Below are 18,532 nucleotides of genomic sequence, written 5' to 3'. Positions count from 1 at the left end.
GATTTTTCACGTTAGTTTGGATTAACAGTCAAACTGATGTGGTTGTTATAATGTTTACTTTGTTATGTAACCATTCTTTGTGTGAGAGCCTGTGTGTGTGTGTGTGTGCATGTGCATGTTAGGTAATTTTTTGCAGAGGAAAATAATAATATGCAGCACTCTTTGTATTTTGCTTAGTGCTTCATTTTGTGTCATTTTATTTATTTCTGTACCAATTCTTTTAAACTAATGTTGAGATCAAGGATATTTATTAGCTTAGGTTCATTCTTTTAGTTTCTTTTAATAAAGCAAAAATTCTTTTAAAACAAAACCCTATAATAGTCAGAAAATAAAATTAAAATTTGGAGGGATTATAGTGACAAAGATGTATAATATATTAATTTTCAGGATCTTATAAAAAACCAAAAAATTATAGATAAGAAACAACTCCAAATGCTATGACTTTCAAAATTGCTTCCAGCTGTGTGCAGAGAATTCACCGGCTGTTATAAGAAAGATTACAGATTATTTCTGTCTTTCCTCAAACCTAAGTTATTAAAGTTTAAAATCTATTTGGGAACTTTTTGAAGGGTCAGTATGAATTAGCCCTCCTCTCTGTTCAGTCTCCATGGTTCTTCCAGGCAAGGAAACAATAGCATTTAAAACATACCAACCAAGAATGTGCCTGGAGATAGAGCAGCAAGGCTGTTTCAGAGTCTGGCCAACCCACACACAGCCTTCCCTGTCAACGACATCCCAACCCCTCCATACCCTGACTGACAGGTCTTCTTTCAGGTCACTAAGGTGTATATGGTTTTGGAGAACAGAACCGAAGGTGAAAAAAGGACAGAAGCAAAGGAAAACAAAACAAAGCCAGACCTGGAGATCATTTTCAAACTCTTCCCTCCTCATATAAGTGCTGCCCCTTTTTTCTTGTTTGTTTTTATACATTATTGTTTGCCCCACAGGCATCAAGCTGTTAGTGTGTACAGGAGGGATTAAAGTGAGACTGCATGTTGGATGAAATATAAATTTAAATTATACTTTTGTCAATTTGGAATCAGGGATTGTTTCTCAAGGTCTCCCCAAACACTTAATTTCAAATGAGTCTTCATTTATTACTTCAAGAAAGGCCAAATGCATAATTTATCAGCAGCTTTCAGTCAATATACCCTTATAAGCATGTTTCCCATGAGCCTTCGAGTAAAAATATGTTATGCTAATTCTATTAGTTGGGTACACAAGAGCTATCTAAGAAAGTAAACAAGCTTTAAAAGGAGACACATGTGAACAAAGAAATACCTGTCAACCTACTGTCCAGGGTCAAATTACCAAGGGAACAAGGAGGTGGTAAAGTTGTCTCATTATTTATGCCCAGAGTGTCTCTCCGACTGGAACTCTGAGACACCCAGTGGCTCTGTGTGGTGACTCAGGGGTAAGGTGACACTGAGTGTGACTGTGAGCTGGAGAGGGGACTTACCGGGTCTCCAGTGGCACGTTGCTGTTTAGCACCCAGCTGTCCTGAAGCTGAACGGACTCTGGTGTGGTGGCCAGGTCATTGGGCGCTGGGGCCGGGGCGTGGATCTGACTCCGCCGATTGGTCAGTGAGTTCCTGTTGAGGGAGTTGGCAGATGAGTGGTGATGGGACAGCGTGTGGTTGTGAGGGGGTGGGAGAGGGGGCCTCAGAGTCGACTGGCTGTGGTGGTTTGGAGGACCTGAAAAAAAAAGGAGAAATGACTGTCAGTGTCTGCAGATTCCAGTCTCAGGCACTCTGCAAACCTCTGGAGGAGAGTTTGAAACCAAAGTCTCCAAGCTGACAATTGCTGAAAGCCGCAAGCTAGAGCGACAGATAAGACTGCAGCAGGCATCCCAGAGTTAGTTACAAATAAATAATTGGCTTTGATTTGCATTTATCCACACACATCAAATGAAGAATAATGAGAGACTAGTTTAGCAAAACCAGGTGGATAAGGGCTGACCAGAGGAATTACTTGAAACATATTAATACTGTAATGAAAGTAACATGACATTCAAGGCTGATCACTGCCGTAGCAAGTCCCTATTCCCTTTCCAGGTAAACTAGTACACTGTACACATTCTTTTCAAAAATTTTATCTTTTGAAGATATTAAGAATATGGCACATTCTACGTCAGGGAGTAGCACCTTTAAATACCTGTAGGGACCAGGCAGGAGGGTGGAATGGGCTAGCTATGGACTGAGCTGAGGTGGAGAGGCTAGGGGGCAGCCCTCACTCAGCACCAGGTCAATCTGGTCACATGGGAATGAGGGACAGAGCTCAAGGCAGCCGTAATTTCTAGTTTCTCTAGAAAAGCTGGAAATCTGGACTTGTAGATAAAATTTCCTAGTTTTTAGTGATGCTGACAACTCAAAATAAGATTTATATATATGTATGTGTGTGTACACACATATTTGTGTGTATATGTTTGTATATGTATAATATACACAATACATATAAACATCTATCTATCTATCTATCTATCTATCTATCTATCTATCTATCTATCTATCTATCTTTTTAAATGAGAGTGAACAAAACACACCTGTGAGCCCGCTCAGCTCAGCAGGTTGCTAACTTCTCTCCTCCGAGAGATGAACCCCGAGGACTCAGTCTCTGGAGAAGGTCATGGCAGATGTTTTCAAGCCATGACCCTGACTCCAAATGGCATCCTGCGTTTTTTTAAATAACAAAATCCTCTATCCTTGCAGGAAAAACAAAGGAGAGCTTTCCCTTGGAAAATACCCGCTTGTAGATATCGCTGTCTCTGACAACTCCACACAAGGTTTTCCTAGCAACCGATTCTCAATCTACAAAATGAAATATTTTAAGCATAATGAAAATGAAAGTAGTTCGCTATGCGATGAAGCCTATAATTTCGTTTTAATGGATGCTGAAACATGACTTTTAATTTGTGTCCTTTGAGAAAGTTTATTTTTTGAAGCTTCCAGTCAGGGCTGGCAGCTCACCAGGTGACTGCTGAGCCTTGTCATTTTTGGCCCCTGCCAACTTTAAAAATCCTCAGCCCCTGCTGTCCTGGCTTTAAGAAGTTGGCTCAAGTCATTTAAACAAGCAATTTGACACAAATTTCAACTACTTGTCTCCTTATGTGGCCGGGCTACATCTCCAAAAGGTGTAATCTACATTCTGGGGTTCCTGTGCCGGCTGCAGAAACATTCTGAAGAAAAGACAACATGTCAAGAAGATACTAGGTTTGGAGAGCATCCTGACCAACAAAAACAAGAAGGAAACATACGGAGGAAACAGGTTCCTTGAAGTTTGCATCTCTAGGCTGAAATTACTTGGGTGGTTTTTTTTTTTTTCTTTGTGATGTTTAGAAAAGGACAGTGACAACAAAAACCCAGTGGGAAATACCACTGTACAGTTGTATAGATTTTAAATCGTGTCCTCCAAATGAACCTGTAATTCCTATTTTACATTATGCATCAGTGACATTTTAAATATATCTTTGGGGGAGTTTCATAGCTGTAGCAGGCTATTATATTTCCTGGCATTGTTGTCTGTCTAGTAATGTATTATTACATAGTTATTTAGCATTTGTCTGTCTCATATTAGTGGAAAGAGGTGGGAAAGGGGGGGTGAAATGATGTAATAATGATCCTTCAGGGATGCTATCCAAGCCCTTCGCACACACGGTTAATGAATTCTCATGCCTTTCTTTCCCCCTCTCTCAACTCGCATCCAAGTGGTGTCATTATTCGCCATTAGTTAGGTAATTACGAGACTTGCTTCAGGAAGATGGAGTGGGTCAGTGCACAAGTGAGAACCTGCCCTCCCCAGCCCTAAGTCCTAACTTTCCATTTCCCTCTGTCCTTGCCCCCCACACTCCCCTCTCCAGACCACACACTCTTCTAAAGCACAAAGAGGCCATGTGAAGGATTTAATTCCCTAAATGAGATACCAGACCCTCCTGCTTCCTGTTGATTCACTCTGAGCTAAGTTCTCCTTGTCTACTCCAGCTTGTGTGGCCCTCGTGAGGTCCATCTGTGTTGTGCGTGGGCAGAATTCCTGCGGTTGCTTGTGTGCTTCTCTTCCCTCTGGGAAGAGAAGCTCCGACCTGGGTGCTATGTGTTGTGTTCCAAATAAAATGAATTGGGAGTTTTCCAGTTAACTAGAAGAGATGTCAAGTTCTCTTTTCATTTATCCTAATGAGAAGGCATAGAGCTTCCTTGGGGAAATGGAGAAGGAAGAGTAAGGGAAGATGGAAGAATACTTAATTCTCCACTCATCCAGCCCTCCTATAAAGCAACATGATATTTCATTGCAAATAAATCAAATTATTGACAGCAACAAAAACAAAAATTATCCAGCATTCTCAGTATTGGAAGACATTCTCCTCCTAACTGTTGCTCATTTTCACCACGGCATTGATTATATTTGCTCATTTATCTATCTATCCTGAAGTCATATTTTCCAACGAGGTGCAGGAGGCAGAAGGAAAAGACAATTACAATACAGAGGGGTAAATGTGACCCCTGGGATATATACACAAGAATGTGGGAACATCTAGAAGGGGCATTTAGTTAGAGGTTAGGAGACAAAATCTACAGAACTGGGTTCAAGAATTGAGTCTGCCACTTTCTAGTTGTGTGAACCTGGGCATGCTACCTCATTTCTTTCATTCTCAGCTTACTCATCTGCCAACTGGTGAAAACAGCAGTAACTACCCGCTAAGGTTGCTGTGAAAGTTAGAGAGGAAGGATGAATGTAAAGTGCTAAGCATGCTGCCCGATGGCTGGCAAGTCCTTGAAAACCAAGTGCAGAGAACAGTGATGGGTTCTTTCAGGGATGAAAGGATGGATAAGACATAACCGCAGCTCTCAGGGAGCCCAGATTTGAGTAGGAAAATTAAATCCAAATTTCATCTATCTAGGGCAGATGTCACAGACTGACAGCCCTCAAGCAGAATATTATCAAAAATTCAAAGCTGAGATTTTGCATAGTGTTCCAGATTTCTGACTTCTCTTGAAAGCAAAACCAAACCCCAAATAAGGAGTCTGTATCCTCTCAAAACAACTGGGTAGAGCTGAATGCTGTGAAGGGTGGGGTGGCTTATCTGATTTGCCATCAACCCCAGCGATCCCTGTTCTCTTAACCTAGCTGGCTGTATGCATTTACATTTACTGACACCTAATAGTATGTTTTTGACTCCTAGTTTCACTCAGGTGCCCTGGCATTCGGTGTAAGTAACGTACCTCTAGTATGAAACACCTCTGTTACAACAAATGATCACAAGCAACTTTTTGTATTTCTCACTTTTCACTACAGTCATCCAACACACTTGCTGGGTGGGAAGGTTTTTCTGTTTCAAAAATGCAAACAATGGCTGACAACATGCCTTCTTGCTTTCCGAAAAGTCAAAATACAAGAAAAGCTCTTCTGTAAAGCAACTGATATCTTCAACCTACTCTGATGGGAGATGAATAACTCAGCTGGATGAAGGAAGCCTCATGTCCACTGTAAGCTCCATACATTTATTGGGTTCAATTAATGTGCATATTGTTAAGAGCTCTTCTATTACATAAATATGAAATCACATAGTAATGCAATTTAAAGATAAGAAACTATGTAATGTAAATTCTTACACAGTATCAACCTAATCAGTATGCTATTAGTAGACAAAAGGCAACTGTCATTAATATATTACTGCTGACCTGATACTGCACCTGAGGTACCTTCAGTCCAGAACCTGGAATTTATTTTTAGGTGCTGCATGGCTTTTAGTCCTAGGAAGAAGGAACTGTCTTGTTGGCTCTTTACTAAAAACCAGGGGAGGTCTAGGTAAGGCTCCTGGAAAAGACAAGTGAATTTATAGAGAAGGTGTTTCCTGTGTGTTTAAAAATCAAGGGCTTGAATGAGCACTGCTGTTTGTCCTGCTGAAGAATTGTCTGTGCTTCTGTGCTTTTAGATTTTCTGTGGGACAGTTGCCGCCAGTTGATTTTGAGAGGGATGACAGTCACATAGTCTGTCCTTCCTAAATGCCTACTGGTTGGCAGTGAAACTTGAGAAAAATGAAGCAGTGCTTCTTTGTTGAGTCACAATACCAATTCCAATGAAGTCAGATGTGGGAAGTGAAAAACCTTGGCATATCAACTTTTGTGTTGACTCCATTAGAGTTGCTCATACATCATGGGGAAACAATCAATGTCCATGTTTTAAACAACATATAAAGGGAGAATTTCCGGGGCTCTAAGGAAGAAATTGTTAATAATCGACTATTGTTGTTGCACTCTGCCTAAATAAACAGCTGGAGGACGTGTCTACTCTAGCCAAGGGTCGACAAATAGATGGGGTGGGAAAGCAGAGACAAATTAAATCAGACTTGTCTTGCGCCATAGTCTTCACCAATTTTTCCTGGTGATTAGAAATGATGATAAAATATGTGAAAGAAAAAAAATAAAAGTAAGGGCCTGCCTAGCTGCTAATAAATCACTCATTCCTGGGAATGGCATGCCAATGGGTGGTCTTTAACATTTTCAACTCCCTCAGATCCTCAGATGACCAATTAACCACAAACTCTTTGCCTTCTTCTCCTGAACCACCTCCTGGGGCAAGTTACATCTTGATAGCAATTTAAAGATTCTAAAAGAGGAGATGGTGTTGGCAGAAACTTGGGAATCTCTGGTTGATGACAACTGGCACCAGGACATCCTGTTCAAATTTGACCTTGAATTGGCCAGAGGGAATTGGGGGTGAGGAATTTCAAGAATAACAGTGTCTGGTTAGACCTAAGGAGGACAGAGTCTATTGCAGATGTTCAGGCTAGACCTAAGGAGGACAGAGTCTATTGCAGATGTTCAGGCTAGTGATTGGCTTTGAATTTCTGCTTGGCCACTGACCAGATGTGTGGCCACTGGAAAATGATATATTTTTCTTTCTGAGTCTGTTTATTCACTTGTAAAATGGATACAGTAATTTTACTTCTCATACATGATTGTTAGGAGAATCGAATGGAAATATATTTTTAAGGAGCCTAGCACAATTCATGGTACATAGCAAGCTATTAATACATATTATTATGATTATTTGATGTAATTAATCATTCTGATAATAATAATGGCAGCTATAGCAACTATGACTCTGAGGAAAATGATAAGTACCTCCTAGGGCACGGTGGGCCCTACTTTTCCAAGTTCTTTGAAATGGCAGCTCTTGGAGGGGGATATTCAATGAACATGTGGCTGCAAAATCATCAACCTCTGACCTCTCCATCTTCAAATTCGGCCGGCAGGAGGGCAGAGTGACTAAGTGACATGGCCAGGAGCTATTAACAGACAGTCTCAAGAGTGTCTCTCTGAGAGCCCACACAAATAAAACTTGGGATTCAGAAATGCTCCATTTCCATAAACAAAACAGTTGATGCTGATGGTAACAAAATGATAATATTGACCATAGCTGCCATGAGTTAAGTTCTCCTTGTGTGTCGGGTACTGTGCTAAGTGTTGTACATAAATCATTTCAATATTTTCCCACTTACTCCTAGGGTACAGGTCATTTATCATGCCCATTTCACAGATCCAGTAAGTCAGGTTCAGAGGGGTTAAGTAATGCACCAAATGTCATATAGCTCAGTAAGTGGTAGAGCTGGTACATGATCCCAGGGTCTCTTCCCCTCCCAGCCATATGTGAAGGAACCCAAAGCCAGAACACAGGCACACAGGGAGGAAACAGGTCCCCTGACCTTGCTCATATATGCCTAGCAAATACAGAGGAAAACAGACTTGACTCATTTCCTTTGCACATTTGCTTAAATGGCAGAATCCAGTCTTGTGAGAAACTGGAGGGAATCGCCCACCTCAAAGCTCTGCACCACCTCACGGATGCTGCTTGAATCAGGAGAAATAGGCCAGAACAGCCAAACTGCAGTGCAATCTCTTTTCTATGCCTTCCCAAAGGCCATCCCCAAACTTCCTCCACTGTGCCTCATCCCTGGCTCCCCTAACCAGCGGCGTGAGGGGCGGCATGAGGAATGAGCAGCAATTAGGCCTGTCAGGGGTAGAACCAAGGGCACACTCCATCCCAGCTTGTCCTGTCCTGCTCTGACCAGACGTACTTTGCCAACAGCCCAGGGGTGGAGGGAATAGGTCCAAATCCAGCCTCCTCTCATATTTAAAGAGATTTCTTTATTTGTCTCTAGGTATTGGGCACTTTGGACATTGAGCTTGCTTCCTCCTTCTGTCTTAACACCTACAGAATGACTTATCTCCTAAAGAATGGATTTGCATTTTTTGTTACTGACACACATACGCTATTGCTGGCTTCACGGGGCAGGTGACTTGTCCGTAGTCTTTCTTGGATCTGGTCACTACTATCACAAGCTGCAGCTGCAGCTTTTCCACATTTCAGAGTGGAGGAGAGACAAGAAGGGGGATGAAGGAGTGAGTCAAGGTCTAGCCTCCTCCTCATCTCCCTAGCGGCTGGCTCCAGCTCCAGCCAGTGCCTCTGGCCTAGGTTACACGGTCCTGTATCAGGGGGCTGTCCTTGAAGGAAGCATCCTACTCAGCCTGAACAGAGGGCAGAGAAAGAAAGGGCTTTGCTTGCCTGTAAGGAATGATTTATAGCTCTCTTTCTTACACAAAATATATGACCTCAGAGAAAAACATTCCAAATGTATTCGCAATGACACACAGATCAACACTGCATAGCGGAACATGGGAATTACAGTCACAAGGAGCAATCATTTGCAGGCTCAGAATCCAAAGTTTTCCTCAGCTCTGCTACCTTCATAAAGGACTAGGGTCTGCAGGGACATCTTAGATCACCTAAGTCCAATAGCTCCCATTTAATAAGCGCCAACTATGTGATAAGCACTCTACATATTTCATCTTATTTAAAACTTACAATAACCTTTAAAGCACTTTAAAGTAGATATTGCTCTCCACTTTAAAGATGAGGAGACCAAGGTGCAGGGAGGTTAAGTAATATAATTCTCTCTCCTTAAATTTTGTATTTAACTGTAATATATCTGTGCCCCCCTGGGTGCTTGCTTTGCACACTGCTTACATTTCTTTTGTAATGCTGAGCACATGGTTTTATATTATTTTTGGACTATCCTGTGCTCTCCACGAGATCATGAGCTCCTCCATTAAAAATAGTCTGTCTCAGTCGTCTGCATATCCCAGCATAAGGCTACAGTGCCTGGTATAAAACTACTGGTGATGAATGAATGAATGAATGAATGAACAAATCATGTCCCTGGGGGTTATATTCAGAGTCTCAGAGGACAGGGATCAGAGTAGATTTCTGCCTCTATCCCTTGTACATTCTAGTTGATTGCTGGAATCAATGATGCCCTCCCACTTAATTCCCTCATTCCTGTTACCTCTAAGGCTCCTTTAACAGGGACATGGCTAGACACAGAGGGAAGGTGACTTCAAACTCCTCCATCTTTGATTGTTTTTTGGTTGTTTTTCCTGGCACTTGCTGCCTGATCACCTCTTCTGCTTTTTTAAAATAACAGTTTTACTGAGATATCATACAATCCAGCTTTTAAAAGTACACATTTCAGTGTTTCTTTAGTATATTCAACAAGATAGGCAACCATCACCATTATCTAATTTTAAAACATTTTTATCACCCTCAAAGGATACACCATACCATTCAGCAGTCACGGCCCAGTCCCTTCCTCCCTCCCATAGCCTCTGGCAAATGTCAGTCTACTCTCTGTTCCCACGGATTTGCCAATCCTGGACATTTCATGGAAATGGCAATTCCCTCTGTTTATTATAACCACGACATCTGTCTGTTGCAGAGCTCCATCAGAGCCAGTCAAAGTTCAATCTCAAACGGGGCACACTGCCTAGCACTTATAAAGATCTTCCCCTGGCATCCTGAAGCATGTCCCCTGCAGGCCTTTTTTTTTTTTTTTTTTTTTTTTTTTGGCTGAGACCCTGCTGCTGTTCATATTTTTCAGATGGAGATTGTTAGGTGATGGCATTTGAGAGCCAGTTGCACATGTGAATGTCTGAGGGAAAGCCTGGAATTTGTTCTAGCGGTTCAGGCATGGCTGTAATCACCTAGCCAGGCACAGGCAGGGACATTTGTGGGAGGGGAAAGGAGAAAGGAGAAGGGGACTCTTGAACTGGGTACCAAGTCAGTAGCTGCCCTTGGGTTAAGAGCTTAATAGTTATTGTGAATTTGAGACCATCCCACCCCAGTAGGGCACGTTCTTACACATGAGGGTCAGAAAGGGATTTTAATCGTAGGTGCCACATCATTTGACTATTGCCCCTATACTCATTCTTTGCCTTCCTAAATCATCAGGAAAGTATTACTTGAGATCAATGTCAACTCCGTTAGCTACTTTCCAAGTGACAAAGACAAAATAAAAAAGACCACTTGAAATACTTGAGAAGAACCCTTCTAAAGAGAAGATTTTATTACACAGTTACGTCTGAGCAATGCCTATTTGAGCATTTCAATAAATCTACATTACCCTAGGTATTTTGGCATCCTCTGGGAGAGGAAAGCCTATCAGTAGAAAGTAATGATTTTGGGTTTTTCAATTGCCCTAAGGATCTTGACAATACTATTAAGACCCATGCACTCCCTGTCGAGAAGTTTAGGAGTGAAATTATTAATATGCCCAGACGTTATGTTGATTGTTGTGCTGTAGCAGAAAATACTCTTTCTGTTATGTGAGCAGCATTATCACTTTCCCAGGCAGAGAATTGCATCAAAAATTTAAACTCCTCTCATTCCAGCTCATCACATAGCTTTTCAAGGTCTTATTGTAAAATAGGCTGGGCAAAATTTGGATATTTCCTTACCCATGAAAGATAATATGTTTTTCAAAGACCAGGCTATTTTTTTTTTTTAAAAAGCCAAACCTCACGGTGGAATTCTCTTCCACCAAGATGCCATTCTTTAGGTCTTTAACTAGATTTTCCTTGGGGTTTATTTCATTCTTTCTTTTTCTCTCTCTTTGAGATGTTTACAGTGCTTTTCCCCAAACACAGAAAGAGGATCAAAACAAAGATAAAATATAATTTTGATTTGAGATTGTGCCTCTGATGAACAGAATAATGGAAACAAACTCTGATCTACACCATTCATTAATACCAAGAGTGGCCGAAGCACACCAGTTAAATGGCAAGGATGGGATAAAGGTTCCTGGAGCATTTTCACTTCAAAGCTCAGCAGAATTATTTACTATCTGGGTGACCTTTTCCCAAAATCTCTCCTGGTACATGCCTTATAGGGCAAGGGAACAAAAGTTTCTCCATACTATATAAACAGAAGCCAGCTGAATGTCAGACCTTGAACTGCATCTGGTGTCATGTCAAGTGACAGTTGATGTCATGGGATGTAAAGACATATCGCTGGAGATATTTTCAGAACCCTCTTTTTGCCTTTAGAATGTACACACATACACATGCATGCACCCAGACAAGTAATTACTCAAGACAATCAAATATCTGAAGAAACATCCACTGCCTAAGATTATATGGCTCAAGTGCTGTCAGAGAGAGCACTCTCTGGATTTTGCTCATAATTGTTTACTGGTTTCTTTCAAAGTTGTCTTGGAGTTGTCTTTACCTCCCAATTAAAATAAAGCAGACCTCCCACAGTGCTCAAGACCCTTCTTATGATGCTGCATGAATGATGAGTAGAAGTGCTCCGCTGCTGAGCAGGCCAAGAGGAGAAACCCCTCGCCCTCACCTTCAAGATCCCCAGGATGCCACTAACTTTTAGAAAAAACCGGGACCACTGGGAGGCCAGTGTGTGCTCAGCCCTCAGTTTTGCAGTGGGAGGAAGAGGCATTGCCGTTAGGATCACTGGGTCCCACGGTGCTCCACTGGAAAAAAGGATGCCATTTCCAGGGCCTTTTCAGTCTTGAAAACATTGATTTCTCCAGTTTTGCCTAGAGGACTTCTGAAGTTAGACAACCAAAGTTTTGAGGTACTTAACCTCTGTATCCTCATCTGTAAAAGGTGGTTAAGAACAGTTCCTACTTGGTAAAGAGAGTTACATGAGATACTATGTTTAAAGTGCTCGGAAAATGCATTACAAACAGGAGGCCCTCAGGAAATGTCAGCATTTATTTTCCCCAGAATAGGCGAATTATTTATTTATTTGTTTTTGAGATGGGAGTCTCACTCTGTCACCCAGGCTGGAGTGCAGTGGCACCATCTCGGCTCACTGCAACCTCTGCCTCCCAGGTTCAAGCGATTCTCCTGCCTCAGCCTCCTGAGTAGCTGAGACTATAGGTATGTGCCACCACATCTGGCTAATTTTTGTATTTTTAGTAGAGATGGGGTTTCCCCATGTTGGCCAGGCTGGTCTCAAACTCCTGACCTCAGGTGATCTTTTTGCCTTGACCTCCCAAAGTGCTGGGATTATAGGTGTGAGCCACAGTGCCTAGCCTATTTTTTGAGGTGGTGGAGACAGGAGTGACATAGACCCTGTGATTTAGATTTTTGTGTGTGTTGTTTTTAAGAGGCAGGGTCTTGCTCTGTCACTCGGGCTGGAGTGCAGTGGTACAATCATGGCTCACTGTAACCTCGAATTCCTGGGCTCAAGCAATCTTCCTGTCTAAGTCTTCCAAGTAGCTGGGACTACAGGCACACACTACTATGCCTGGCTAATTTTTTCTTTTTATTGGTAAAGATGGGATTTTGTTATGTTGCCCAGGCTGGTCTTGAACTCCTGACCCCAAGCAGTCCTCCCACCTTGGCCTCCCAGAGTACTGGGAATACAGGTTTGAGTCACTACACACAGCCAAGATTATTATTTCAATGACTTGAAAAACTTTCTGTTGCCAGATACTTTTAAGGTAAATAGCACCTTTAAGAATAAGGGACCTTTTTCCTACTGAGTTATAGTAACTCCAGACCTTACAGGATATCAAAACAATCAGTGCACTTATTTTTCACATTTGCAGTTTAAACACACTGAAATAAAACTGCCCAATGGTGGACAATGTGAAGTGCCTTATACTAGCTTTTTTCCTTTGATAAATTCTCTTGTTCTTTTATTAATTAGCAGAAGGAAGACCTGTGTTTCCTTGAGTTCTGGTAGTCCTGGTAAGCATCAGCCCCCATTTTGCATGAAAAACCTTATAATAAAATCAAGGTTTTCAAGTTTCTTTGGCTCATTTATGAGATATGCAGGTTGCTCTATCATTGCAATCCACTGTTGAACAATTCACTGACGTCCTGAGTTGTTCATCACATTTAGATGGTTTAAGTCATGAATTAGCAATTTGTTTCTCAGGGCTTCTTGGGTTACTGAAACATTCTAGTATTTATCATCTCAAATGGGATCATTCTTAATCCCATAATGTAGAGAGGGAGTCATCTCTCACGTGAAATAATCAGATTTGGCGGAGAAAATAATTTCCATTTCTAACACTGCCTATCTGACACTTTAATAGTGTAGTCTGGAAAGGCTTCTCGATAAGATGATATTTGATCAGAGACCTGAAGGAAATAGAGAGAGAGCCATTCCAGTGTCTGGGGGAACAATGTTTCAGGCAGAGGGAAAAGCAAGAACAAAGGCATTTTAAATCTGGGACTTGTGTGGTGTATAGGAATTGCCCAGAATATCAGCCTAGGTTCGTCTCTTTCCTGCAGATTTAAGTCTAGTCCTTGAAGAAAATATTGCAAGAAATAAGAAAGACACTGATCTGGATCCTCACTGGCCTCTGCCTGATTTGGAACTGGCCGAGCAGGCTTCTGTTTGAGGCTCTTTGCATTTGCTGTACCCTTGGCCTGGAGATACAGATAATTGAGTAGCTCACACCGTCCATGTCTGCAGGTCTCAGCTCAAATGTCATCTTTTAAGACCTGCCTTCCAAGACAGCATCAGTCATCTTATCCTCCTTCCATTGCTTTCTTTTTCTCTAAAGCACATATTGGCACCCATTTTTAAAAAACTCATTTGTCTTTCTGCAGCAGAAAGTAAGTGCCTTGAAGGCAAAGATGCTATTTTATTCTCTGTTGAATCCCTGACTCTTGGAGTACTTGGTAGACACAATAGATGGTTGTTGAATGAATGACTGAATTAATTAATTAATTATTGACAAATATGGCAAGAACAAAGAAATTGGAGAAATATTCCAAATTCCATCAGAAATGAAAGTATGTCCAAGTATACCGTGGTATCATTTGAGACAAATCTCAAAAGCTTGAACTTGATCAAAGTTCAAGAAGAAAAATTATCATGGGCTTCCTTGCCAAAACACAGCTCTATCTCATGCAAACTGTAGTAATTTTTTCTCTTCCTACAGCAATCCAAACACGACAACAAATGCCTTACCAGCAGAAATCCCCATGGAACTAATGGGAGCAGAGGCCTCCCACACACCCCAAGTGGGAATAGACACATTTCACTTCCAAACTCTGACTAACAGGATCTCCTGTGGCTCTTTCTGCCACCTGAAAATGTTCACTTTTCATCACAAATCTGCTGTGTTAAAGAATCTTTGCTAAAGGCTTCTGACTCAACAGGGTGGGGTGAATCCTGATTCATCTGCGTAGTTGGTGATACAGAAAGGAACTCAGTGTGGCACAGAAAGAGGATGACTTGCTAAGAGTTTGCAAATCAAAAACAAGATATTTGGAATTCTGCTTCTTTCAGGAAGGCTTTTTGGGTTGGATCAGACGAAATCCAATGGCTTCCTCAACCTACGCTGACAAGTATGATGTTTTATGGTTGCTGCGTTCTAGGGCTGACACTGGAGCTGACATCAACACATTATATATTGAAAGACTTTATTTGTTAATTTTTAGCCCACTAAATTGTTATAAGCTTCTCTGATTTATACATGGTGAAATAGAACTTGGATAGAGTTTCCATTCAACGGATTTTTTTTTTTGTGTGTGTGTGTCACAGGGGTCCCCAGCCCCTGGGCCACAGGCCAGTACAGGAACCAGGCAGCATAGTAGGAGGTGAGCAGAGGGTGAACAAGCATTACCGCCTGAGCTCCGCCTCGTGTCACATCAGTGGCAGCATTAGATTCTCACAGGAGTGTGAACCCTACTGTGAACTGCACACATAAACATTCTAGGTTGCGCGCTCCTTATGAGGATCTAACTCATGCCTGATGATCTGAAGTGGAACAGTTTCATCCTGAAACCATCCCCCTCTTCCGTGGAAAATTTGTCTTCCATGAAACTGGTTCCCGGTGCCAAAAAGGTTGAGGACTGCTGTTGTATAGAACCTAGAAAAGCCATATGCAGGGAGTTACTTGAGAAAGTCTTTTATATTCTCTGAGAGAAATCCAAAGTGACAGTTTTCTCCACAAGATTCCTTTTGCCTTCTGTCCAATTAAATTCCTTACACAAGAACAGTGACACATTAGCCAAGCTCACTTATGACAAACAATTCTTTTTTTTTTTTGAGACACAGTCTTGCTGTCTTGCTCTGTCACCCAGGCTGGAGTGCAGTGGCACAATCTCAGCTCACTGCAACCTCCGCCTCCCAGGTTCAAGCAATTCTCCTGTCTCAGCCTCCCGAGTAGCTGGGACTACAGGTGCATGCCACCACACCTGGCTAATTTTTGTATTTTCAGTAGAGACGGGGTTTCACCATGTTAGCCAGGATGGTCTGGGTCTCCTGACCTCATGATCCACCTACCTTGGCCTCAATTCTTAATCATTGATTTGTTCGTTCATTCATTCCTTTATTCATGTCTTCATTTGTTCACATGTTCCTTCATTCAGCAATTAATGATTGGGCACCTACCCTGGGTCAGAGGGCTTTTGGAGGTATAGAGTTCCTGGCCTTGAGGAAGGTAAAGAAAGAGACATGTCCTATGCTGACCTGTTGGGTAAGATACAAATACTTCACCTTAACTCCTTTGTTCCCTTGTGGTTTTTAACCACCAAAATACTTTACTTTTCCATGTATGTTGTTTTCATGTTTCAGCTCATGTATAAAATTTTATAGAGGCTCTTATGACACACTGCTTTGACAATGTTTCACAGATGCATATTGTTAAACTCTATATCAACGCCTTTCCCCTCTCCTCACCCCAGCCTTATCTCCCAAGGCTAAGTCACTATTCTGTTGGGTCTACACATATGCACATCCCAGGTGTGGGATGTACAGGTTTTTTGCTAACACACCATTTAAAGGATGCATTATGGCACACAGAGCAATTCACGAGAATGTTAATTATTACCTATGGAGAGGAATTGTAACATTTTGATTCATTTGTGTTTTCAACTGAATGTGGTATTTATCAACTGTCTTTTGTGTTTAATTCTAGATAATAGAGCATGGCAAATTGGAGTCTTCAATTAAGCACACCGAATACATATGCTGTATTGCTTTCTCTGCAAGTTTCAGAGTCAGAATTCCTGCACTGGGTTCTGAGTTGCTGAGTGGAGACTATGATGGAGAGCAGTGGAGACACGTGACTTTCAGGGTACTCTTTGCACATATGAAATGGAGCAAGACGTCTAGATTTATGAAGGAAAAGTGAAAGAGGAGGATAGGAAGATATGTCACCTCCTGGGTTTCCTCCAATCATCCAGTCCTCACCTCTCTGTATGTCTTTGAACACTCTGAGCACCATCATGCCAGTTCCATGGATGAAACAAATACTCATCGCTCAGCATTTTTCTAATGAAAACACATGCAGTCTGACCAGAAGGAGAAACCACAAACAGAATTGAGAAAAGCAGGCAGGCAAACTTTGCTTTTTTTTTTTTTTTTTTTTTCGTTAACCAACAGAAAATGTAAGGGCTTTCATTAGGGAATTAAAAATATGACTTATAGAAGACTTATAGAATTAACCAGAAGCAGCTCATGATAAAATACGTATCATGCTAGAAATACAGGTTTTACTTTTCATGAAAGCTAAACACATTGCCATGATGGGAACTCTCACACATTGCTGGTGGGGATGCAAAATGAGATGACCCCTCTGGAAAACAGTCTGCCAGTTTCCCATGATGTTACACTTACCATATGCCCTAATAATCCCAAGTCTAGGTATTTACCCTAGAGAAATGCAAACTTAATGTTCAACCCAAAATCTGCACATGAAAATTTGTAGCGGCTTTATTTCTCATCACTAAAAACTGAGAACAACCAGGTGTCCTACAGCAAGTAAATGAATAAACAAAGTATAGTAATTCATATAGTACAAAGTATAATTCAGGAGTACTATGCAGCAAAGGCAGGCATGACTAGAGTTAATAACAAAGTATTGTGTTGTTGAAAATTGCTGAGCGAGTAGATTTTAAATGTTCTCACTACAAAGAACTGAAGAGTATGTGAGGTAACGAATATGTTAATTAGCTTGATTTAGCCATTCCACAATGTACTTATATCAAAACGTCGCGGTGTATACCATATATATACACAAGTTTTATTTGTCTGTTAAATAAATTAATTAAAGAAAAGGATGGACTATTGATACACACAAACACTTGGATACATTGCAAAAGTACCATGCTGAATGAAAGAAATTAGTTTCAAAAGGTATAATTTCATTTATATGACATCCTCAAAAGACAAAACTATAGTGACAAGGACAGATTAGTGACTAGAAGAGACCGAGATGGGGTTGGGGTGTGTAAGTAACTACGAAAGGAGAACATGGGAAATTTTTGAGGTGAAAGGGTTGTCTTGGGTTCCTGCAGTTGTGACAGTTCCAGAAATCTATATTTGTGTTAAAATCTACAGAACTATACACAGTGAAGCCAATTTTACTGTATGTTAACTTTACAAATATAATACAACAATAAAATTAAACATCACGCTGAATGCTAAGAATAGGACAGACTTGCTTCGATCGATGGAGGAAAGACTTGCTTAGGCAGGAGCTGTTTCAGGCAGAGACATCGAGGCTACTCTGTAACAAACAAGGGAGCATAGCAGCCTGAAAACTTGGCAAATCTGTTTCCAAAATATTTGTCTTGTCCTTAAAATAAAAAGCACACTGGAAAACACAAAAACGGAATCAACCTCTGAGTAAAAGTCCTATTGGCATATCGTTAATCGTTTGTGTATTTACATTCATTTAAATATTGTTTGCTAAAGCTCGTGATCTATTGCAAGCTGTTTAAGAAACTATACTGTGTAAAAAGGAGAATGAATGGTTTCACTGCACAAAGCTGTCGGCTTCTCTACTGACACTCAGCACAATCCATAACCTTGTTGAGACATTAACAGGACTACATTACTCATCACAATAAGATTATTAGTTGATGGGAAACAAATTACAGAGCTTCCCAATCTGCTCTACTTCCTGACTGCATACAAGGTGATTTTTCATGAATGGAAATTGCTACCCAGGAAGAGAAACTTGTTTGTCTTAGGAAATTTCCAATAGTAGAAGGGGTCCATTCTGGGAACAAAAAGTGCAAAGTGGTAAAAGAAAGAAAAAGTTTAAAAATTATTTAGCTAGAAGCCTAAGGGTGCTCACAGCTCGGCAACATATTGGGTAGAGATACAGAACATGAGCTGGGGAAATGGAAAAAAATCATACCTGTTTTGTTTAATGCGATGGCACAGCTCTGCATGTTGCCATGGATTTATTGGAAAAACACCTTTAGGAATGG

The 18,532-nt window shown here is 41.1% G+C and overlaps 1 protein-coding gene across 5 annotated transcripts in view; it reads right to left on the bottom strand.

Annotated features, from left to right (window-relative positions):
* Positions 1-18,532, bottom strand: part of TENM2 (teneurin transmembrane protein 2) — a 985,093-nt gene that overhangs the window by 320,610 nt on the left and 645,951 nt on the right. For 4 of the 5 annotated variants that reach the window (XM_025389009.1, XM_025389010.1, XM_025389011.1 and 1 more), the window contains one exon: positions 1,460-1,694. In XM_025389009.1, coding sequence (XP_025244794.1) covers positions 1,460-1,694 — 235 coding nt within the window. The remainder of the gene's footprint in view (positions 1-1,459; positions 1,695-18,532) is intronic. The other variant, XM_025389012.1, reaches the window with a different exon arrangement.

Source organism: Theropithecus gelada, chromosome 6, assembly GCF_003255815.1.
Source record: "Theropithecus gelada isolate Dixy chromosome 6, Tgel_1.0, whole genome shotgun sequence".
NCBI lineage: Eukaryota > Metazoa > Chordata > Mammalia > Primates > Cercopithecidae > Theropithecus > Theropithecus gelada.
Note: the sequence above shows the minus strand (reverse complement) of the source record. Positions and strands in the feature narration are given on the sequence as shown.